This window comes from Gouania willdenowi, chromosome 15, assembly GCF_900634775.1.
Source record: "Gouania willdenowi chromosome 15, fGouWil2.1, whole genome shotgun sequence".
Lineage (NCBI taxonomy): Eukaryota > Metazoa > Chordata > Actinopteri > Blenniiformes > Gobiesocidae > Gouania > Gouania willdenowi.
Genome location: NC_041058.1, coordinates 243967 through 269757, shown reverse-complemented (window position 1 = coordinate 269757; position 25791 = coordinate 243967). Strand labels below are relative to the sequence as shown.

Sequence of the window (25791 nt, the reverse complement as noted above, 5' to 3'; positions counted from 1 at the left end):
TCCTCGGATGTGTGTGGGGGGCGGTGGCTACATCTCGGCCTGGGATCTTGGGGCATCTATGGGGTTGCTCGGCCGCGGGGGGGCTCCCTGGCCCCCATCTTTCTTCTGGCCTGGCTGCATCTGCGGGCCCAGGGCAGTTCCTGGGTTTGCAGTAGCGGTTTTTTTGCACATATACTGGTATACGATGCACTGGCACGCCTTGGGATGTGGGATAAAACTCATACTGGGCTTAACCTTAGACACGTTAATCCCAAATACCTGCTTTAGGTACTACCATTCACTCATTCCCCCTGTTCACAGCCACCACCATTATAGCTAAGCTTCACACTTGTCACCATACTGGCTGGATTACACAACATAATAAGCACAATATATTCTACAACCTCACATCTCACCCTCACTGCAACACAATCTATTCTTCCCCACCTTTTCTATTTCCTACCTTGAGTCTCCCCTCCCCTCCACTTAGGTGTAACACTGCTCTCCCTTTTTATATCCTCCCTATAATAAAAGATTTCTTACCCTTCCTTAGGGAGGGCTGGTGATGGTCACAATTAAGCAATAAAATAAATCAATGTATTTATTGCAATAACAAAATATGCCTTACTGTCTCATAATGATTGCACTTCTTGTGGTGTTGACCTTGACAGCATGTGCAGAGAAAATTAAAAAAAAAGAAAACCACTATTTCCACCTCCTCCATCTTATCCATGTTAGCTAGATAAACCTAAACTAACTAAACTCGTTTTAAACGTTTGTCTCAAACAGACATCTGATTGGACAGAGGTGGACCCGCCCACATAATTCAGGACACCATCTGACGTGTGTGTGTGTGAGTGTTGAGCGTACCTGCGTCGTGTGATGCTAGCGCCCGTAGCATCCTGCCGGCGCTGCGGCGTGCAAGCGTCTCCTGGTTGTAGAGCAGCTCCATGAGGAGGTCCAGAGCCCCCGCCTCCTTAAAGACGGACACTAGCGCTCCGATGCTAGCGTAAGCACTCAGCACGTGGATGGTGTGCATGATGTTGATGGAGAAGTCGTTCTTCTTCTCCATCTGTTTCCGCGCTCGCCGCACCAGGTTCCTGACGTCCTGTTTCATGTCCGACAGCTCTGCGTCAGCGGGCAGCTGCTGGTGCTCGTCCTGCAGGGGGCGCTGTGAATCCAGCTTCCTCTTACCTAACAGGGCGGGGCAGTTGGCCAACACATCCTCCATAGACATCCACATCAGCACGTTCTCTGCTTTAGACTCCACCAGTGCCGAGGACGAAGCCCCGCCCAAGGTGCCGCCCACCTCATGAGTTACGCCCCCGGAACTTTGGTTCACAGTAACGAGGCTCCAGCGAATCAGGTATTCCGTCTGTCCGTCGTAGGTGCGGCGCTGACGAATCAGCTCCTCTGGAAATGCCTGCAGCCCTGGAGCCAGAGTCACCAGTAGGTTCCCATTACGCAGCTCCATCGCTGACAAGATACCACAACACATGTTATATACACTATATATATATATATATATATGAAACTTTTAATTGATCTCAGTCCTTTAGAATGACTGAGAGCCTGTGATCATAGTATTATTAAAGGTCCCATATTATGAAAAACATGTTTGTTCTGGACTCTACATCTATAAAGTGGTCCTCCCCGAGTCTGCCAACTCCTAGAATGAAGAAAACCAGTGATTCCTGGATGGTCTCTGCAGCCCCACCCACTGGTAAAACGGTGCTCCTACAGGCTGCTCAGATTCAGCGCCTGTCGCTACATCATCAAAGGAGTCATTTTCATAGGCCGACCACTTCTGAGCACTGATAGGAGACATGAGACTGCTGTAATGCCATCAGCGGTTTAAGTCTAGAACGCCCGTTTACACTGCGTATTACGGTAAAGTTGTCAGAAACCAAAAATTCATCGCAAACTCCACCACATTCTAGTTCAGGGGTCTGCAAGCTTTAATCTCAAAGGAACCATTTTGCCTCATCTCACCTGGATTAAAATCCTTCCGGAGCCAAAAATGAAGACAATACAGAGTATAAAATTCAATACAGTTAAAATATCTAATAATTGTATGAGTTAATGGATTTGAAGATCTACAAAAATAACTTGAATATGATAACACATGATCATGTGATGTCACATTTTTAATTTCTTGCCACACATAAAACATACATATTTAACCTGTACATTGGTGGTTAAATGAATCTGTTCCCACACAATTAAAATCTGTATTTTCTTCCAGAAATAGTGTTTTTGTTGGTTTAGTTTCTTACCAGGGATTTAAAACTTAAGGTTAGTCACAGGTGGAGGAAAGTTGATGGTCTGTAGATGTTGTAGGAATGTGCTGAGTCATTGTACAATGTGATTTATTTTAGGTTAATAAATTGTTTTATCAGAGTTTTATTTGAAGTTAATGTCATTAATCATCAATACCCTCTGTAAGAAATAACAAATCATTATTTTAATATTTTTTTAAAGCTACATGGAGCCATTGCAAAAGAGTCAAAGAGCCACATGAGGCTCCAGAGCCTTGTTCTAGTTCTACAGCCTCACAGGAACGTGTGAGTAGCCAGAATAACCACTGTATGTTTTGTTTATATATGAGAAAATAACCATGTGTTTACTGTCATGTGCAGTTTTTTGTCTGAAAACGATAACAAGTGTGTGAATAGCGTCTATAGACACATCTACTCATTCAAATCAGCTCGTTTTTAGAACTGCTCAGGAAGTGACTTCAGACGCTAAAACTCTACAAAACAGACAAGTTTGGGAAAATTAACCTCAAATACTGTTTTTAGAGATCTTAGAACAAACATGAGCATTCCTAGTGTGTACATGTGTGTGTTTACTGTGTAGTTGTGTGTTGTAAGAGTCCTCAGCAAGTGAAACTGACGGAAGTGACGTGAGTGAAGCTCGTGCCGGTACCGCAGTAATAACTAATGTCTGTGTTGTTAACTCTTCTTCTGCTGCTCTTATTAACGCAGAATCAGTGCTACAGCTAACAGACCAAAGCTAACACTGCCACTACACTGTAGTCAAACTGGGTCAATGACCCGGCAGGTAACCATGGTAACGCCTGACTGACAGGGTCCAGTGTAAAGGACCGACACGAGGCTGCTGTTCGGCTAAGTTGGGTTTGTTTGGGTTTTGGCGAAGCTTTAATCGGACCGGAAGCAGCTGTGCGCGCGCTTCGTGGATTGACCCGAGGTTGAACACGTGACTCCCGGTCCGGTTCAGGTGAGTCTTACCTGCTTAGGTTCGGTTCCTGCAGCTGCGCGTGCTTTCAGGGAAGCTGCGCGGGACTGTACGCGCGACGTATTTCCGGTCCCACTAGCTTCACTCTTCTTCTACGGTTCCCACATAGACATTACAGACGCTGCCTTTACACACTCTGGAACTGCGCATGCCCGACCGGGGGGGTCATAGGTCAGAGGGATATAAACGTAAACAAGCTCGTCCACTTTGTTGATATTTCCGACCTAACAGTGTTTTTAATGTTATTCCAGAGATTGTTAGTGTTTTAATAGTGTTTATATAATTAATTAGGACTCTGAATGATACACATATCTGAGCACTAAAAAATGTTGTTGCCACAAGGAATTGTGGGTCAGCATTATCTCGTCTCCTTTGGTAAAGGATGTATCAGTGTTTCTTAGGCTAAAGGAGGTAATAAAGTTTACATTAGGACTACAGCGACTGTTTGTCTCTCAGATTCAATTTTTCCTTCTTAAAGGAGTTAATCTTTGTTTTTATTGCTTTTTACACTCGGTATGTCTGTGTTTGTGCTATACAATAAACTTACAGGATTTGAAAGCAAACACATTTATATAAGGAGATGTTATTGTGTTATCTCAGTGTTTACAGTTTCTGTTTGCTCTGAATGTTCTCTTAGTTTCATAGTTTAACCCTTTCCCCTCAGGCTGACATTATGGGATGGTTGTAGTGACTAGAGAACACACGTTCAATAAAGACCCTTTTTAGATCATTTACAGCCTCCGAGAATCCACAATAAGGAGATTTAATTAGTTATTGATCAATTATTACATTGAAAAACACCAACTCTGCTCTTTTATTAATATAATGCGTGTGTGTGTGTGTGTGTTGTTGCTGGAGGGCTGTCCTAACAGGAAGTGATGCAACAGTTAGAAGATACACACACAGATGCACGACTCACAGTGAGAGATGGAGAAACTTCTGCTTGTTCTGCTGCCAATGCTGGGTGAGTGTGTGTGTGTGTGTGTGTGTGTGTGTGTGTGTGTGTGTGTGTGTGTGTGTGTGTGTGTGTGTGTGTGTGTGTGTGTGTGTGTGTGTGTGTGTGTGTGTGTGTGTGAGAGAGAGATACAAAAGCCGAGCAACAGGAAGTGAACACTAAGGCTACAGGAAGCTGGGCTGTGATCCATTTGTTTGTGCAGACGTGGCGTTGAGGAAAAGCTCGCTGGGGTCGTCTGTGTGGTCGGTAACCATGGTGATAGTGTGATTAGTGTGTATTAGATAGTGAGTGTAGGAACACACACACAGAGACAGAAATGGCATGCAGCAGCTGAACAGAAACAGGAAGTGAAACCCACAGCACACTGTAGAGGGCGCTGTGCTGATGCCATTCTGTCTATATCCTCCAGCAGGCTCCGCCCACCTCCTGGGCTCGCCCAATGACATCTCTCCCAATGATCGTCACCTCTCCCCGCTGATGCTGACCGCCGCCCACCTCTTCAACAGCAATCAAATGACGCCTTCCTCTTCAAGGTCTCGGCCATTCATAGAGCACAGCGACAGGTACCGGGTCAAAGGTCACAGCCTGGACATCATTAAGCCCCGCCCACCGTCACCCTGTCTCTGTCTCAGTGTGGTCAAAGGGGCTCCGTGACCGGGGGAACGGTGACCGCGCCAGGACCAGGGGCAGAAAACCAGAGGCGGACAAAGACCGGAGGAAAGGGGACTGGCAGCCAAGAGGAGGACGGCAGCAGGGCGACACACACACGACGACACACACACGGACGACTACAACACACACACACACACGCACAACACACACACTACTACACCACAACACACACGACGACACACACACACCACACGACACCACACACACACGACGACACACACACACGACGACACACACACACACACCACACGACGACACACACACACACTACGACACACACACACACACACACACTACGACACACACACACACACACACCACCACGACACCACACACACTACGACACACACACACACACACACGACGACACACACACACACTACGACACACACACACACACGACGACACACCACACGACGACACACCACACACTACACACACACACACGACGACCCACACAACACTACGCCACACACACACACACACACACCGAACACCACACGACGACACACACACACACGACGAAACACACACACACACACACACACACACGACACACACTACTACACCACACTACGACACATACTACACACACACGACGACTACACACACTACACAGACGACACACACGACGACACACACGACTACGACACACACGACGACAGAGGACTACACACACTACGACACACACACTACTACTACTACTTCACACACTACTACAAATTACTACTACACACACTACTACTACACACTACTACACACACTACTACACACTATACACACACTACTACACACACTACTACACACACTACTACTACACACACACTACTACACACTATACACACACTACTACACACTATACACACTACTACTACTACTACTACACACACTACTACACACTACTACACACACTACTACACACACTACTACACACTATACACACACTACTACTACACACTATACACACTACTACTACTACTACACACACACTACTACACACACACTACTACTACACACACACTACTACTACACATTACTACACACACACTACTACATATTACTACACAACAACTACTACACATCCCTGAGTAAACGTGTGTGTGCGTGTGCGTGTGTGTGTGTCACAGACGTTACGCTGTCACATTGATGTGTGGACGATTCCTTGGATGAACCAAACCAATGTGCTGAAGTTTTCCTGTAAATCCTGAAAATCATCATCATCATCATCATCATCATCATGTCATGCTGATGTCATCACTCAATAAAGTTGTGACCAATCAAAGCATTTGTTTACAACATTCTTGTTGGTGGATAACAGTGAACTCTGCCTTGGACAGTGTTTGATCTCAAAGTGCAGCTCTGTGTGTGTGTGTGTGTGTGTGTGTGTGTGTGTGTGTGTGTGTGTGTGTGTGTGTGTGTGTGTGTGTGTGTGTGTGTGTGTGTGTGTGTGTGTGTGTGTGTGTGTGTGTGTGTGTGTGTGTGTGTGTGTGTGTGGGATAAAAGTCCAGCAACATCCTCCACACAACCTGCTACACAAACACGACATGAGGACTCACCTTCTTCTTCTGCTTCTGCTGCTGCCATTGTGCACAGGTACACAACTACACACAGGTACACAACTACACACAGGTACACACAGGTACACAACTACACACAGGTACACACAGGTACACAACTACACACAGGTACACAACTACACACAGGTACACAACTACACACAGGTACACAACTACACAACTACACACAGGTACACAGGTACACAACTACACACAGGTACACAACTACACACAGGTACACACAACTGTTACTACACACTGGTACACAACTACACTCCTAAATGTCTCTTCTCTCTGTGTTTTTGTCTGTGTGTGTGTGTACTGTGTGTGTGTGTGTACTGTACTGTGTGTGTGTACTGTACTGTGTGTGTGTGTAGCAGCCATCCGTTGCCATGGTAAAGACTTGCTGTATGTGAACATGGAGATAGAGTGCAGTGGGAAGGAGAAACAGGCGTGTTACACCAGAGGTTAGTGTTCATCATCATCACCATGTTGTCACTGTGTAAACTGCTTTGTGACCTCTGACCTCAGATGGAGGGGAGAGGGGCTGTGCCAGGGTGGAGGTTTGCTCTAGACCAGGATGGAGATGTTGCTACACTGACCTTTGCAACGCCTGAGCCAATCACAGCCAGCCACGCTGTGATGTCATCACTCAATAAACCTGTGTGACTACTGTACATGAGTGTGATGTCACTGTTCTCACACACACACGCACGCGCACACACGCACAAGAATAGTCACTGAAGGGTTAGGGTTACCCATTGATGAAGCTGTAAGATGTGTTAATCTGTTGATGAATAACGACAATAGAGGATAGATAGAAACTTATACTTTTCATTGATGCCAGAAAAATAACAGGATGGCTACAGTAGAGGAGGAGCTAAAACAGAAGCATTCAGCAGCCCTGACTGCATTCACAAAAAGAGGAAACCTTCTCACTTCCTGAGCTAACGCATTGGAAGAAGGTAAGATGAAGAGTGAGTGGAGAAACTTTAAACTTGAGCCTTCCAAGGTCAGAGATACTGGGTTCGATTATAAGATAAGTGGGCGGTGAAGAAGCTGAAAAAATGGCGGACAGCATCGATGAGAGAACAGCACAGTGTGACGTTGAGTTTGACGATACCAAGGAGATCGTCACTGAAAGCTTCTGAACCAGATTCGCTGAAGGGGAGGTGACCACCCTCAGTAGAGGGGTCGAGTCAAAGCGGCCGACCACGAGTCTTTCAGAACGAATCACGGACTAATGGATAGAAAGATAGAACGGGATGTTTCAGTGCTTGAGAAAGGATTGAATGAGTAGAAAGACTTCATTCATAGGGCCAAGGTGACTGAGCTTAGAGACCACGTTATAGAGCTAAAGAGTTGTTGAGCTGACCTACAAGATCAGTGAACGTGGCAAAACTGGGACAACGAAGAGAAGCTGCAGGAAAATAGGAGCACCCTTTGATTCTATGATGAAGAACCAAGTAAGCCCCAACGCATAATAGAAAAAGTGGAGCAGATGGAGCTGCACGTCAAAGTAGAACAAGACCAGAACCAAAACTACCTTGCAGACTCTCATCCCCCAGTTGACCGCTTCCAGCCAAGTTCGCCCCATGTACCCCCAAACTCAACAACAGTTCACCTCTAAATGCAGCAAGCCCCCTGCATGGTGCCCTTAACACGAAGAAGGGTGATGCCGGCTCATACCCCCCGGCTCATGACTTAAAACCCCAGATCAGTCCAGAATGAGTACACCTGCCCATGAGCGATTACTACCACTGGAAGGCTGAATGGGAGAATCTGCAGCGATTGGGGGAACCCTCATCAATCGGAAGATGTGAAAAGGTTCCACCTCCTACGCAGCCTAGATGAAAGGGTAAAGAACAATCTTGTGCTGTCCAGCTGTGGTTCTGCTAGCGAAGTGTTCAGGCTCCTGGACAACAAGTACGGAAACAAGTCAGAAAAAGTGCCGCTCATCTTAAAGGAAGTGCAAGACCTTCCCTCGGTCCAGGAAAATCACCCGGGAAAGACAAGTGAACTGATTCAGGCAGTGGAGAGGGCCCTGCGTGACCTCCAAGTCCTAAACGAAGAAGGTACGTTGAAAAATCGAGTGGTATTGCACTCAATTGAAAGTAAACTTCCAGACTCTATGAAAGAAAAGTGGCTGACACACATGACCGGCCCTGGAAGTGGATTTTCACTGCGACACCACTTTGATTGTCTGCTGCACTACCTGAAAACCCATCCAGTACACCTACAACATCTACAATATTTACATAATGTGTGTGTGTGTAGGAACACAGAGCAGATGCAGTCCTGGATCACTAGGATCAACCTGGTGGCAGCGTCCTTCTCGGCTCCGCCCTTTCCTGCTGCCATCGGCTCTAGGAGGAGGAGCTTTAGTAGACCTTTACTGCCAGGATCACACAGCAAGTTATCAGAGGTGCTCTGCCCTACATCTTCTTCTTCAACAACTCCTCTGTGTCTGTCTGTGTAAATATATATGTATGTTTATATAATGTGTATGTGTGTGTATAAATGGGCGTGTGTGTTTATAAATGGGGGTGTGTGTGTGTGTGTGTATAAATGGGCGTGTTCCAGGAGGACCAGTTAAAGTCTCATCAGAGTCGTTTTCGCTGTGTGTGTGTGTGTGTGTGTGTGTGTGCGTGCGTGCGTGCGTGCGTGCGTGCGTGCGTGCGCGCGCTATGGGACGTACTCTTTGCTGCTCAGAGCAAAGCTTCAAAGTGGTGAGAGCGACATCTGCAGGTTTGAGTCTCTGCTCAGTGACTCCGCCCCCTCTCTACAGGAAGTGATACGCAAGACAGTGTCCCCCAGGAGCCTCAGACTCACTCCATCAAAGGGTGACAGTATCACAGGGGGTGGAGCCTCTAACACAGACCAGAGCGTCATGGGTAAATGTCCAGGCCCTCAGGCCGTCTCCTGATTGGCTGAGCCTCAGATGCTCATCACTTTGGCCAATCAGCAGCACTTTGGGTGAATTATTTCAGGGACTTGGTTTAGGCTGCATTTTATTGTGAAAACTCACTGTGGAGCAACAAACAGTGTGCTGCCATGGTAACCAATGGTTAAAGTATTTATTTTTGTCTTGCAGCCACACAGTGTTTTTATTCACTGACTCTTACTTTGAAAGGGTCAGACCGGTCTGAGCCACATTAAACATTGAAATGTTTGTCTTTGTAAATGACGTTTTGAAGCCATAATGTGGTATTGATGCTAACTCACCATGTTTATAGATTTCAGGTTAATTTATTTTTGTTCACCGACAGCATCTACAGACAGTCTGACCCAATAAACAAATACAAACTTTAGGATGTCACGTTTTCTCTTTACTGTCCCCTGTCCTCCATCTGTTCCTCGCCCTCCTTCTGTCCCATGTCCCTCCAGCTTTTCCACAGCAGCAGGTCTCTACTCTTGGTCCAGGCAACGAGGGTCCGAGGCAAAGCGAAGCCGCTAAACTGTCCCACGCCGTCATCACAACCCATCGCCAACAGCATGGTCACAGGACCTAAGCAACAGACAGCACAGGGCGTTACCTAGCAACCACCAGGGTTGGGGTCTATTACCTCGAAATAAAAGCAAGGAAGTTCTGCATGCGTGAGTGTTTGTAGACCAAATCTCTCCCCGACGTGGTGTCTGTTCGACCTGAAACTTTTTTAACAGCTTCCACATAGCCCGAGTGTGTGCATTTGTTATTTTGGACTTACTTGGTTTTGCAAAATGTTTATTTTAATTTGATTTTTCCAGGACGACACATTCATGTTTACCCATAAGTGAAACCTATTCAGCTTTAGAGTTAGGGTTCTTTACAACCTCTAATAATCAGTAGAAGAAGACCACATGGCCACATGGTGTGCAGCCATTATTTTGGACTTATTTGGTGTTGCAAAACGTACATTTTTTGTGGTATTTCTGGGTCCGTTTTCTCTCTCTCAAGTCTCACACATTGGGCGTGAGACACGCATTTCAACAACCTGTGATGGAGTATGTGCATGTGCACGGCTCATGTGTGAGAGAGAGTCCCACAGGCAACCAGGAGAACAGGTAGTGAGTCACACACACCACACATAAGGTATTTATAATAAAAATATAAATGAATAAAATAAATCAAAAAATGACACAATTATACAAAAAGTACACCAAACAACAGAAATGCACAAAAATATACAAAAAGGCTCCAAACAACAACAAAAAGATGAAAATTACTTTGAAAAAAAAAATAGGGGTGGGAGAAAAAAGAAAATTCACATAAGAATCACAATTCTAATCATCCACAATTCAGAATCAATTCATAAACTTAAAAAAATGATTTTAAAAATATATATATTTTTAATTTTAAGTCAAACAATAGGAGTAGAAACACAAAACCAAAACAATAACAAAAAAACAGACAAAGTACAGGATGAAAGCAGTTATAGAGTATATATATATATATATATATATATATATATATATATATATATATATATATATATCTACACCCCCAAACTGGAGGAGTGGCTCCAGCAGATCCCAGGAAATACATCAGACATCTCGGTCCAGAAAAGTGCAGTTCTAGGAACAGCAAAGATACTGCGCAGAACCCTCAAGCTCCCAGGCCTCTGGTAGAGGACCCGAGCTTGGAGGAAAAAAGAGACCGCCCACGGAGGGTGAGGAAGAGATTTTTATATATATAACAAAAGGAGGAGTGTGTGTGCACCAGAGCTGAGGAGGAGCTGGACCCGTAGATCAGCTTGTTTTTCTGCTAAAGAACCGAGATGTTACTGAGGAACAGTAATCCCACATGAACAATGATGGACTGTGTAATCCTACACACTAAGCCCAACATGTGTCCACCCTGGTTATATGATTTGTAGAGAAATCACATAAAATAGGAGATAAAGTTTGTTGTGTTATTTGTACTATTTTATTTTTGAAATATCAAAGAAAACAGTTTCATTGTTGTGTATTTTGAAATAAGCATCTTATGAGAGAGAAATGCAGCCAGCTTAAGCTTTTATTTAGGCTATTTTATTAATGAACAGAAGTTTTTTGTATACTTTGAACTTATTCTTGTGGTCACGGAGAGTTGAGACATACTTCTGAAAAAAGGAGCAGCTGGCCTCAGCTTTATTTATGCAAGTTATTTCTTGTACAGAAGTAAGTTATTTGTTTAGAATGAATAAATGTTACATTTTGTCTTAGGTTTGCCTTTGTGTGATTACATCATTGGAATCAGTTTATTTAAAATGATCTTATACAAACTGTATTGTTTTGATACCATAATTTGCCTTAAAACACGATGCATTGGATCAATTTTTGAATCAAGAATCAGTTAAATCAAATCATGAGACACCCAACGATTCACATCCCTACTGAAAATACACAAAACTAAATATTTATACAAAAATACACATAACGACTCCAATAAACATACTTTACAGTAAAATACACCAAACAAAAAAATGTAAAAACTTGTTAAAAACAACAAACACATTTATCATGTTCATGTCTCATAGAATTAAACCAGATAAATATTTTATTTTACACCCACAAATAAACCCTTTATAACACTACAGAGTACAGTATGTACACCTCTATGTACATCCAACCTTCAAACACATACTCATTTGATCATAATTGACAACTCTACTTAAGCTCCTCCCACTATGTGAATACATACTTCCAACGGGCACTGAACTAGTATCTTCAATTATCCATGTTCACTTACAACTCAATCGTCATTATGGTGCTCGCCATCTTTTCCATTTACAATTAAAAATATTATTTTCCCCTGAAATTCAATTACGTTCTCAATTATTAAAGTTCAATTGCAATTAATTACAATTACTGATCCTTTAATAAATAAACCTTATTAAACATAACCTTCCTCTTGTGTTAGCTTTCTGTTAGCATCTCTAATGCTAACGGTCACTTTGACTCATGTCTTAAATCAGCTGTAAAATACACTAATAAATATTATCTATCATCTAATTAATTTATCATCTATTGGTTACTTTGTTAGGCTCCCTAATCAATGAAAATATTGGTGATAGTATTTTTGATGTGTCAGTATAGCAATAGATTTATATATTACTAGAATTTTTGCATTTCCTGAAGAAAATGCAAGTGAGGATGCATGTGCTGGCCCGCATCGCACTACATTAGCATAGCATTAACCTAGCAATAGCCTTAACGTTGTAATAATTTAGCAACAATCGCTGTAAAGGTTGAAAAAAGTTGAAAAGGTTGAAAAAGGTTGAAAAAGGTTGAAAAAGATTGAAAAAGGTTGAAAAAGATTGAAAAAGGTTGAAAAGGTGAAAAAGGTTGAAAAGGTTGAAAAGTTTGAAAAGGTTTGAAAAGGTTGAACAAGTTTGAAAAAGTTAGCATTGCGTTAGCGTCAGCGTTAACATTGTGTTAGCATTAGCATTGTGCTAGCATTAGTAATACGTTAGCATTAACATTGCGCTAACATTAGCATTGCGCTAACATTAGCATTGCGCTAACATTAGCATTGTGCTAGTATAAGCGTTGTGCTAGCATTAGCATTGCGCTAACATTAGCATTGTGATAGTTTTAGCATTGCGCTAGCATAAACATTGTGCTAGCATTAGCATTGCGTTAGTATTGCGCTAACATTAGCATTGTGCTAGCATTAACATTAACATTGCGCTAGCATTAGCATTACGCTAGCATTAGCATTACGCTAGCATTGGCATTACGCTAGCATTAGCATTGTATTAGCATTAGCATTATGCTAGCATTAGCATGAAAAAGTTTGAAAAGGTTGAAAAAGTTGAAAAAGTTTTAAAAAGTTGAAAAAGTGAAAATTTTGAAAAAGTTTGAAAAATTTGAGAAAGTTTGAAAAATTTGAAATAGGTTGAAAAGTTTGAAAACGGTTGAAAAGGTTTGAAAAGGTTGAAAAAGTTGAAAAAAGTTTAAAAAGTTTGAAAATTTTGAAAAAGTTTGAAAAAGTTTGAAAAATTTGAGAACGTTTGAAAAAGGTTGAAAAGTTTGAAAAAGGTTGAAAAGGTTGAAAAAGTTTGAAAAGGTTGAAAAATGTTGAAAAAAGTTGAAAAGTTTGAAATTTTTGAAAAAGGTTGAAAAAGTTGAAAAAGTTTGAAAAAGTTGAATGGTTTGGATCAGTTTCAAAATGGCTGACGATGAAGAGGTTAGAAGTTCCAAAGAGGGTCAAAAAGGTTGGAACTTTCAATGTAAGTGGATGAGAGCACAAAGTCCCACGAGAAATAACTCAAAAAGTTGAAAAGTTTTCAAACCACTGAGATATAGCAGAGATGTGCAGAATTTTCTGAAGAGTTTGATACCTCAATTGTTGAAATTAGTTGAAAATTGTGGGAGTAGATAGAGTGCACGGAAGAAGAATAAAAACATATAATAACTAGAATTTTTGCATTTCCTGAAGAAAATGCAAGTGAGGATGCATGTGCTGGCCCCCGTTGCACTACATTAGCATAGCATAGCATAGCCTAGCAATAGCCTTAACGTTGTAATAACTTGGCAACAATCGCTAAAACCAGTTTATATACTAGTATAGGTAAATTCCCAGTATGAGCTGAAAGTGAACAAACAGCTGAAGCATTAGTTGAAAAGGTAGTTGAAAAGTTTAAAAAAGGTTGAAAAAGGTCAAAAAAGGTTGAAAAGGTTGAAAGAGGTTGAAAAGTTTGCAAAGTTTGAAAAAGTAGGAAAAAGGTTGAAAAGGTTTGAAAATGATTGAAAAAGGTGAAAAGGTTTGATGAACATAGCGTTATCATTTATATTTAGCCTTAATGCGCTAGCATTAGCATTGTGCTAGCATTAGCATTGCATTAGCATTGTGCTAGCATTAGCAATGTGCTAGCATTAGCAATGTGCTAGCATTAGCAATGTGCTAGCATTAGCATTGCGTTGGCATTGCGTTAGCATTAGCATTGCGCTAGCATTGTGCTAACATAAACATTGTGTTAGCATTAACATTGCGCTAACATTAACATTATGCTAGCATTAGCATTGTGCTAGCATTAACATTGTCCTAACATTAGCATTGTGCTAGCATTAGCATTGCGTTAGCATTAGCATTGCGCTAGCAATAGCATTGCGCTAGCAATAGCATTGTCCTAACATTAGCATTGTGCTAGCATTAGCATTACGCTAGCATTAAAATCCGCTAGCATTGGCATAGCGTTGGCATTAGCATAGCGTTAGCAATAGCCTTGTTTTAGCATTCAAAAAGTTTGAAAAGGTTGAAAAAGTTTGAAAAGTTTGAAAAGTGTTTAAGAGTTTGAAAAAGTTTGAAAAGTGTTTAAGAGTTTGAAAAAGTTTGAAATGGTTCAAAAAGGTTCAAAAGTTTGAAAAAGGTTGAAAAAGTTTGAAAAGGTTGAAAAAGATTAAAAAAGTTGAAAAAGTTTAAAAATTTTGAAAAAGTTTGAAAGACTTGAGAAGGGTTAAAAAGGTTTAAAAAGGTTGAAAAGTTTGAAAAAGTTTGAAAAAGTTTGAAAAAGTTTGAAAAGTTTGAAAAAGGTTGAAAAAGGTTGAAAAAGTTGAAAAAGTTGAAAAAGTTGAATGGTTTGGATCAGTTTCAAAATGGCCGACAATGAAGAGGGTCAAAGTGTCAAAGAGGGTCAAAAAGGTTTGAACTTTCAATGTAAGTGGATGAGAGCAAAAAGTTCCACGAGAAATAACTCAAAAAGTTGAAAAGTTTTCAAAACACTGAGATATAGCAGAGAAGTATAGAATTTTCTGAAAAGTTTGATACCTCAAGCGTTGAAATTAGTTGAAAATTGTGGGACGAGTTAGAGGATACGGAAGAATAATAAAATAGTAGAAGAATAATAAAGGGGAACGAATACAATAGTTACATATTACAATGATCCTGTAGAGAAGAGACAGGTAATGGTAACGTTGATGTGAAACAATATTAACTACTTATGTGTAATAGAACTGTAACATGGTTCATCAGGTTTGTGTTTAATTAATTTGGAATGTAGAATGTTTATGCTAATTACAAAGTCATTTATCAGTATTTTTTTTTTAATTTACCCCAACCCTAACACACACACAGGAAACAGGAAGTGGCGTGCTCACCTGTGCGGTATGAGTTCAGCGGTTTCCCACTCTCCCGTTGATGTTGTTAAAGGCGATGGCGGTGTGTAGCCCGGCGTGATACGCCATCTTTGGCTCCTTCAACGCAGCACAGTCGCCCACAGCGAACACGTTGGACAAACCCTGGACTTGCAGGTGCTCGTTCACTTTTAGAGAACCATCGTCCGCCATGGAGGAGGCTGTGACATCATCATCAACCCCAACTGTCATTATCATCACCATCATGTACACAGTGTCTGAAGGTACTGACCTAGGGCGCTGCGGTAGGCGGAGCTATTGATCCTCAACCCAGTGCAGCAGATCACCAGGTCAACGCTGATCACGGTTCCTCGGTCCGTGGTGATGGTTTGGTTCTTCACCGTGACGTTCATCTTCAGCTCTGACAGACCGCACACCTTCTGACCTGGAACACAGCAGAACATGGACCAGAACATGGACCAGGGACCTCATTTATAAAAGTGTACCTAGGTAAGCACACTTTAGCTGGCGTACGCTAAAAACCAGGATGTGAGTACGCAAACAAACTCTAAGACTCATAAACACGCTCGTCCCACGCCTGTTTCAGTTATAAATCACAAACACCATGCTCCGCCCATACAGTGCCTATAAAAGGTTAGGCTCCGCCCATACGGTGCCTATAAAAGGTTAGGCTCTGCCCATATGGTGCCTATAAAAGGTTAGGCTCCGCCCATATGGTGCCTATAAAAGGTCAGGTGAACGCCCTTAATGAATATTCACTGATAGTAATTTGACGGTGGACGGGGGAAAACAAACAAATAAAACCCATTTCTCTCAGTGTGAGGGGGAGGTACTAATAGTTGAGGTGGCCACACCCATCAGAGCGTAATGTGGTGACACTGTAAAGATTAGGAACGATAGAAAGGAAGATGGCGTTAGAGCGTCAGAATGTGACTGAGATGAAAAATAAACAGTCAGACAGAAAATGTGAACGTTTGTTCAACAGGTGGAGGAAAGGGGCGGAGCTTACCCTCACAGACAAAGCTGGAGGATAATTGGGGAACCCCTCTGTGTTATAATGGAGGTGGGGGGGACACAGATGCACTATATGAACCAGAAACATTGGGATTAAATTATATTTCCTTGTTTAAAACAATAAAAATGAAAAGGTAGTAAAACACCTTTGGAACGTTACATAAATTACAATATTTAATCTAATGTAAAACCATATTTTTCTTCAGTCCCAGGGTGTTTAGTGGTGAGTTAGGCCAGGGGCTCCACAGCACCTCGTCCTCAATCTGTTTTTGCAAACATTATCTCACCAGGTTTTTTTCATAAGTCCCAAACTTTGCTAATAAGTGGCGTATGCTTTCTTTTTTTACATATGCAGCGTTTAGAAATGAGGCCTCAGAACACAGAGCCAGACACGGAGCTCGTACCAAGCAGCAGTTCCACTCCTTTCTCCAGCAGAACCTGCTTGGCCTGGTTCCTGACATGTGGCTGCAGCTCAGGGTCGGCCACGTCTTCTCTGGAGTGGACCAAAACTACCTGAGGGTCAAAGGTCAGGGTAAGAGGGGAGAACTGCTGGTCCAGTCCATGGTGCTCACCTTCTTGGTGAGATACTCAGTCTTGATCTCTGCCGCCATCTCCACTCCGGTCGACCCTCCTCCAACCACCAGAACCGACTCTGCAGCCTGGATCTGAACATGGACTCACTGGTTACCAACTGGTTACTGACAGGAAGTTACCAACTGGTTACTGACCGGAAGTTACCGACTGGTTACTGACAGGAAGTTACCGACTGGTTACTGACAGGAAGTTACCGACTGGTTACTGACCGGAAGTTACCGACTGGTTACTGACCGGAAGTTACCGACTGGTTACTGACCGGAAGTTACCGACTGGTTACTGACAGGAAGTTACCGACTGGTTACTGACAGGAAGTTACCGCTGAGGGGTCACCAACCTGCGCGATAAGGTCATCGTACTGCTGGACGGCTTCCTGGTGAGACGTGACATCAGAATCAGAAATGTTTTTAATGGCCATGTACAGTTTTAAGGACAGTACAAGGAATTTGTCTTGGTAGTTGGTGAACAAAACAAACAACAACAAAAAAATAAAGAAAAAACAACAAAGAACAACCCAGCAACAATAATAATAATAATGATAAATATAAAGGATGAGGGATAAATAAAGGATAGATAGAGAATAAAGGATAAATAGGATAAATATAAATATATATATATATACAGTGCAGCAGATAATGTCATCATGGAGGTGGTGATCGGGTGGGGGGGCTCAGTGGGTGACTTGGGGTGTGTTCATGTGGATGGTGGCAGAGGGAAAGAAGCTGTTTTTGTGTCTGGAGGTTCTGGTCCTGATGGACCTAAACCTCCTTCCAGAAGGGAGAGATTGAAACAGTTTATGACCGGGGTGGAAGGAGTCGGCCACAATCTTTCCTGCACGCCTCAAAATCCTGGAGGCGTACAGGTCCTGGAGGGAGGGCAGATTGCAGCCGATGACCTTCTCTGCAGAGTGGATGATACGCTGCAGTCTGGCCTTGTCCTTGGCAGTAGCTGCAGCGTACCAGATGGTGATGGAGGAGCAGAGGATGGACTGGATGATAGAGCTGTAGAAGTTCACCATCATCTTTGTTGGCAGACTGAACTACTTCAGCTGCCGCAGGAAGTACATCCTCTGCTGAGCTTTTTTGATAAGGTCCTGAGGTCCTGAGTGATGATGGTCCCCAGGAAGCAGAAGTACTCCACAGAGCTCACTGTAGAGTCTCCCAGGGTGAGGGGGGTGAGGGGGGCTGGGTTCTTCCTGAAGTCTGCTATCATCTCCACTGTCTTTAAAGCGTTGAGCTCCAGGTTGTTCTGGCTGCACCAGGACACCAGCCGGTCCGTCTCCACCTGTAGTCAGACTCGTCTCCATCAGAGATGAGACGATGATGGTCGTGTCGTCTGCAAACTTCAGGAGTTTGACCGACTGGTGAGAGGAGGTGCAGCTGTTGGTGTACAGGGAGAAGAGCAGAGGAGAAAGAACACAGCCCTGAGGAGATCCAGTGCTGATGGTCCGGGGAGCAGAGATGGTTTTTCCCAGCTTCACGTGCTGCTTCCTGTCAGACAGGAAGTCTGTGATCCACTTGCAGGTGGAGTCTGGCACGTTCAGCTGGGAAAGCTTGTCCTGAAGGAGAGCTGGGATTATAGTGTTGAAAGCAGAGCTGAAGTCCACAAACAGGATCCTGGCGTAGGAGCCTGGGGAGTCCAGGTGCTGGAGGATGAAGTGGAGAGCCAGGTTTACAGCATCGTCTACAGACCTGTTGGATCTATAGGCAAACTGCAGGGGGTCCAGGTGGGGGTCGGTGATGTCCTTGATGTGGGAGAGCATGAGGCGTTCAAAGGACTTCATGACCACAGATGTCAGAGCGATGGGTCTGTAGTCATTAAGTCCTGTGATCCTCAGCTTTTTAGGGACAGGAACGATGGTGGAGGCCTTAAAACAGGCTGGTACGGTGCATGTCTCCAGTGAGGTGTTAAAAATGTCTGTGAACACTGGAGACAGCTGATCAGCACAGTGCTTTAAGGTGGAAGGAGAGACAGAGTCCGGTCCACAAGCCTTACGGGGGTTTTGGCTCCTGAAAAGTCTCTTTACATCTCTCTCTTTGATGGAGAAAGGTGTCTCTGTGGGAGGGGGGGAGGAGGGGGGGAAGATAGGGGAGAGAGCCTCTGTAAGCAGCTGTGGGGAAACTGTAGCTTTGATGTGGGGGGTGAAGGTGTTGGAGTGAGGCTGGTCAGAGGTGTGAGGGGGGAGGAGTCAGGTCTGTCCCATTGTCTGTCAAATCTACAATAGAAGTTATTCAGACTGTTGGCCAGGCAGAGGTCGTTAGCAGCAGCAGGAGCTCTGGGCTTGTAGTTTGTAATTTGCCTGAGCCTCTCCAGACAGAAGCCAAGTCATTCGCAGAGAACTGATATTGTAGCTTCTCTGAGTACAAACGTTTGGCTCTTCTCACCTCCTTTTCAAACGTGTACTTTGACTCTCTGTACCTGGCTCTGTCTCCACTCCTGAAAGCCTCCTCTTTGTCTGCCCTCAGCCCTCTGAGCTTAGCTGTGAACCAGGGTTTGTCATTGTTATAACTCACCCTGGTCTTTGATGGAATACAGCTGTCCTCACAGAAGCTGATGTAGGACGTCACAGCGTCTGTAAATTCATCCAGAGGACTGCTTGCACCCCTGAAAGCATCACAGTCAGTCCAGTCCAAACACTCCTGGAGTTTCTCCACTGCTTCACTGGTCCATTGTTTAGATTCCTTCACCACAGGTTTACAGAGCTTCAGCCTCTGTCTGTAACAACCCATGTCTCTGACATGAACCTTTCCTGGAAACGGGCCGTCAGTGCCGGTGCTCAGAACCAGGTGTGTGTACTGGATCTCCTGTAGGGACAGTTACTAGCTGTGACCACGCCCCCAAGTTCCTACCCATCGCCCCACCTACCTGTCCATCATCCAGAGACACTGTCTGCTTCTCCACGTCAATGCTTTGAACTCGACCCTGAACGAAGGAATCCCCGAACGTCTCAAAGAACGGGATGAAGGTCCGCTTAGCGAAGCCTAGGTCAAAGATCAGTGTGAGGTCAGAACACACACACACACACACACACACACACACACACACACACACACACACACACACACACACACACACACACACACACACACACACACACACACACACACACACACACACACACACACACACACACACACACACACACCTGCTGTGACGCCCGCTCTCAGAGCACCGGGGTTGTGGTGGAAAGCGTCTCGTGTGTCGATCAGAGTGAATTTCACTCCTTTAGCTTTGAACTGCTGAGCTGTAGCCACGCCCCCAAAGCCTCCGCCCACGACCACCACGTGCACATGTGAAAGCTGCAGCGACGCCCCGCCCCCCATCTCTGAAACACAGCCACATATATTACAAAATCCTTTTACTTTGAAAGGATCGCCATAACAGGAAGTGACCAGTGTCTTTAGCTGTAAAACCATAGTCTGTAAAAAGAAAGGACAGGAGAACCTCCAGGAAAAGTAAAGCTTTTATTTTTAGAGCTACCCCTGCGGACTGGCTGCAGTATTGTTCATAAATCCCACCTCCTCAATGATAACAGATGGGATGTAAATCAAACTGTAAAGTTAAAGGGGGGTATTAAGTAAAATCAACTTTTTCAAGATTTATATCATGTTACTATGTCATTCCTTCATTAAAAACATAACTGAAATGTTGCCTTGGTTCATTCATGTGTGTTTAAGTCATCCTTAAAAACTCTGACGGCATTCATTTTAGGTGTAAATGCGTTTGAGTCCTCCTAGAAACGCCCCCACCTCCTAGAGACACCTAAGACCTTTCCCCTCCAACGTTCTCTTCCTTGTTTGAGCCCACAGCACCCGCCTCTGCAGCTTTAGCTTTTCATTTACTTATTTTAAATAGGGATGCACCGAATATTCGGTGGCCGAATGTTGCACAAAAAAAAAAAAGCCACATTCGGCCTTCGGTTTAGTGAGTTAAAAGCAAGGCTGAATAGTAGCGTTTGACACAATCAAACAACGTGCAGTGAGTTAGAAAAGTGTGTGCGTGTTGCTGCAGAACCAGAGCAGCAGCAGCTCCTCCTTTCCACACAACACAGCCAGACTCTCTCCTTACCGCTCTCAGTCACCACGTGAAAGTTAGAAACCGTCCAATTCCACAACAGAGTCCGTTGTTAGCGCTGTGATCCATGAATACGTAAACATCCGTAAAAATATAAAATTCATAATATGAAAAAAAAAAAACAATAAGATCCACATGAACAAGTATTTATCATCTAACAACATCAACATCATAAACACCATTAAAGAAACATAAACAATTATTTAATATAGCCTCCATACTCTCCCCACAACATATATCTAATGACACGGCAGCACATCTGTTGTTTGTGTTGGAAACACAGAAACATGGAGAAAATGACAACAACAACAACTCAGAACATCCTCAGTGAGGAGCATCCACAAAGTCATTCCTTCCTTTTGTTCCATTCACTGTAGAAAGTACCAAGAATGTTCTGACCTTACCTTTGCTGAAGGTCTGGTAGCTCAGGTGTTGGTCTCCATCTTTTAAAAGCTATCGTCTCTAGCACTGTAGTAGGGATGTAACGATTCACTCAACTCCCGATACGATTCGATTCACGATACTGGGTTCACGATACGATTCTCTCATGATTTATTTTACAAAATGGGACTGTAGACAAATTTTTTTTGGGGGAAAAAAAACTAGAAAATACTGTATTATTTTCCTTTTATATTTCATTGTCAAAAGAATCCCTTGATAAACTATTCAAAACAATGCAATTTAACTAAAAATAAATCTTGAATGAAATAAATAAAGGAATAATACAAATGAAAATGAAGCCTATTAATTTAAATTCTGGTTCTATAGTAAACAATGCAAAACTGCATAATAGTTCTTTTTCTTTTTAAAAGTGCAACTGAAAATGTATTTTGTGCCTTAACAATTGGACTTTAAAAAAAAAAAAAACCGTGATTACACTGATTTACGTCATATTTGTTTGGACCAGCAGAGGGCGCTGGTAACACAGTGGTCGGTTGGCATGCAGAAATTCTTGCAGTGAAGAAGAGAAGCTATGCTAGCAGACAGAGCTAATAGAAAAACGTGACTTTTACAGATATTCAAGTAATATTACAGATATTCTTTCGGTGCTTAAGGGGTAAGGAATCATTTATTAACATATTTAAGAGTAGAAGGCAGCCAGAAAGAAAGTATTAGCAGACTCCGCCCGCCGCCTACACTTGTGGATAGCGCCCTCTGCTGGTTAAAAAAAATACTGCAATTCAATTTTCAGAAAATCGATATCAACCGTGATACCTATGAATCGATTTTTAACTGTCTTACGATTAATCGTTACATCCCTACACTGTTGTGTTATCCCGCCCACTAGCTAGAGAACGTAGCAGCAGCCAGGCTGGATCAATTCACTAATGCACTGTGAACGTACGTATAGCATTTAGCATAGCATGGTTACGTCCAAAGGCAGCGTAGAGAGGTGCCTTTGGACGTAAAGGTTTTGGGAGGGGGCGTGGCCTCCTCCTGTCTTACAGCGGAGTGAGACTGCAGCCGTAGGAAAGCGCACTGTTTAGTAATTTAGGCTATGAAACGCACAAAATGCTGACACTTTCAAACTTATAAGTACTGTAGGTTATTGGAAATGGAAATATAAATAATTTATAATTTTATTATAATTAAAACAAATAATTCACCCTTGGGTAGGCACTGCCTACCTTGCCTACCCTGACCCTAACTAATCACTAATTAGTCACTAACTAATCACTAACTAGTCCCTAACTAATCACTAATTAGTCACTAACTAATCACTAACTAGTCCCTAACTAATCACTAATTAGTCACTAACTAATCACTAACTAGTCCCTAACAAGTCACACTGTCACTAGAGGGACTAGTCAGTGGTGGACAAGCCAGTCTAACCGGTAACACTGACCTGATCGATCACTCTCCCGCTGCTCAATCAAACCAGGAAATGGTGTCTTTTTTTTTTCTTTTTTTTTTTCTTTTGCAAACAAAGTATACAGACAGTATAGACATACATACAAAACACAATAAACAAGTGCCAGGGGGTTCATATACAATCAAATATTTAAAAAATTGTACAGATGTAAATAGTTTTCTGAGCCTTTTTATTTTTGGATTTCTTTATGAGATTTATGTAATTTATTATGTCACAATGAAAATGAATTAATGTTGGTTTTTGACTGGTGTACTTACACTTATGGATGTAGTATTTTGCCAAAATAATCATGAGGTTTATTAAAACAAAAGCATTTTCTTTAGAGTAGTTTCTAAAAAAAACACAAGACAATATCCTCCCATTTCAATGAAAAGTCTTTGTAAAGATGGACAATGATAAACTGACTGAAGTCTTTCCAAAAAATCCTTGAGTGTGAGCAGAAGAGGTGTTGCACTGATTCCGGGTGGATTCCACAGAAACAACATTTCACATCAATGTCTCTTTTAAACTTGGTCATAAAATGGTTGGCTGGGTAGTATTTGTGTAATATTTTAAAGGACACTTCTTTTACCTTATTGGTGATCAGATATTTACTGGGAATTGACCAAACCTTTTTCCAATGTATATCAGCTACAAAACCGTTCCAGAATGATTTAATGTATGGGATAGAAATGACATCATTTTGAAATAAACTACGAATCTTCTTGTTACTTTTCTTTGATTGACGAAAGCAGGTCATACCAATGTCTGTCTCTAAAGGGCTAGGAAGAGAAAGAGGGTGGGGCAAAAAGTGGTTTTTGAAGAGCATTTGAATACCTATGGATATGGCATCAAATAAAATGGCATATTGTTTTGGAGAGATTGGAAATTTAAAAGTATATAAAGTTTCTGAATAAGACATAAGTTGCCCGTTGCTGTTAAATAACTGTCCAACCAATAAAACCTGTTTCTCTACCCATTCGGGGAAATAAAGTGATTTGTTTTTATACAGAATATCCCTATTGTTCCATATAATGTATCTATGAGGTGAAAAGTTGTGTTTATAGATAAGAGACCACGATAAGAGAACTTGCCTGTGGAATCAAGACAATTTTACAGGAACTTTGTCAACATTGTAATTACAACCTAAAATAAATTCCAAACCACCAAATTTTGAGAAGATGTATTGAGGGATAAAGTTCCAGATGGAGACTGGGTTTTTAATGAAGTGTTTAGCCCAGTTCATTTTAAACGTATAATTTAAAGTTGTAAAATCTAATACATTGAGACCACCAGATTCATAATTGTTCATGACAACACTCTTCCTGATATAATGTGTGCGGTTTTTCCAGAGGAAGTTAAAAAGCATACGGTCGACATCCTTACAAGTTTTCCCATCAACATGAAGAGAAAGAGCAGCGTAGGTCAAGCGAGATAAACCTTCAGCTTTAGAAAGTAAAACTCTCCCTTTAAGAGTTAAGTCCCTTTGCAGCCACTGGTTTAACTTGCTTTGCATTTTTTTGATGACTGGTAGAAAATTTGACAGCATCCTAGTGGTTTCATCCTTACAGATAAGAAGACCCAAATAAGTGACTTCCTTTTGAACCTTGATGTTACATATACTGGGTTCAGTGCATTCTTTAAGAGGCAACAGTTGACACTTGTTCACATTAAGTGACAAGCCAGAAGCTTCAGAAAATTCACTTATTGCCTGAAGAGCAACGGACACCTGACAAACATTTTTTAAGAATAAAGTAGTGTCATCGGCAAGTTGGCTGATGACAACATCTCTGCCAGCGATGGTTATACCTTGAAGAGCACATGGTTGGATGTGCAACGCCAGAATTTGGGTACATAAAATAAAAAGGTATGGTGAGATGGGACAGCCTTGACGTATGCCACGATTGAGATCAAATCTAGTAGTGGTTCCATTTTTCATCTTGATTGAGCTATTTGCATTACTGTATAAAGCTTTAATACTGTCACAGAAAAAATTCCCAAACCCAAATTTTTTAAGAGATAAAAATATGAAATCATGCTCAATTGAGTCAAAAGCTTTGTAAAAATCTAAGAAAAGAATAAATGAATCATCACACACCAGATCAGAGTAGTCGAGAATATCAAGGACCAGTCGGATATTATTAGAAATGTGTCTATTATTCATGAAGCCAGACTGTGTCTCATCTATAATTAAGTCTAATACCTCTTTAAGTCTCCTTGCAAGTAACAAAGCCATAATTTTGTAATCATTATTCAATAAACTTATTGGTCTCCAATTATCAATAAGAAGCACATCTTTTTGAGCTTTAGGGATTAATGTCATAAGACCTTGAGTGAGACTGGCAGGAAGAGAAACCTTTTCAATACTTTCCAGAAAAACTTGTAAAAGAAATGGAGCAAGTTGACCTGAAAAAGCTTTATAAAACTCAGCCGTCGTACCGTCAGTACCAGGAGATTTGTTGTTTTTAAGAAGATCGATAGCTTGGATCACTTCCTCAGTAGTAAGCAAACAATCGCAGAAAGATCTCTCTGATGAGTCTATTGACTTTATATTAGTCACTGAATCAATCAAATGTAAAGTAGTCTCTGCATTATAATTAGAGGTATACAAGTTTGTATAGAATTCACAGCAAAATTTAGATAGTTTTCAAATCATCTGTAATTGTTCCATTAATATTTAGCTGATGAATGGTATTAGTTTCAGATCGATGTTTTTCTAAGCAAAAAAAGTAGGTAGAATTTTGTTCCCCCTCCTCCAGCCATCGTTTTCTGGACCAAAC

At 42.2% G+C, this 25791-nt stretch overlaps 2 protein-coding genes across 3 annotated transcripts in view; both read right to left on the bottom strand.

The window, feature by feature from the left end:
* cul9 (cullin 9) overlaps nucleotides 1–3379 on the bottom strand; it is a 47896-nt gene extending 44517 nt beyond the window's left edge. For both annotated transcript variants that reach the window (XM_028468156.1, XM_028468158.1), the window contains exons 1-2: nucleotides 3231–3379; nucleotides 850–1455 (exon numbers count right to left, since the gene is read on the bottom strand). In XM_028468156.1, coding sequence (XP_028323957.1) covers nucleotides 850–1453 — 604 coding nt within the window. In that variant the 5' untranslated portion in view covers nucleotides 1454–1455; nucleotides 3231–3379. The remainder of the gene's footprint in view (nucleotides 1–849; nucleotides 1456–3230) is intronic.
* Nucleotides 3380–9741: 6362 nt separating this feature from the next.
* aifm2 (AIF family member 2) lies at nucleotides 9742–20408 on the bottom strand. The gene is given in 10 exon segments (XM_028468170.1): nucleotides 9742–9928; nucleotides 15481–15513; nucleotides 15516–15677; nucleotides 15749–15901; nucleotides 16896–17004; nucleotides 17064–17156; nucleotides 17423–17469; nucleotides 19817–19889; nucleotides 19951–20066; nucleotides 20231–20408. Coding segments are annotated over 10 exon segments (1143 nt in total). The 3' UTR covers nucleotides 9742–9749.
* Between the last annotated feature and the right edge of the window lie 5383 nt (nucleotides 20409–25791).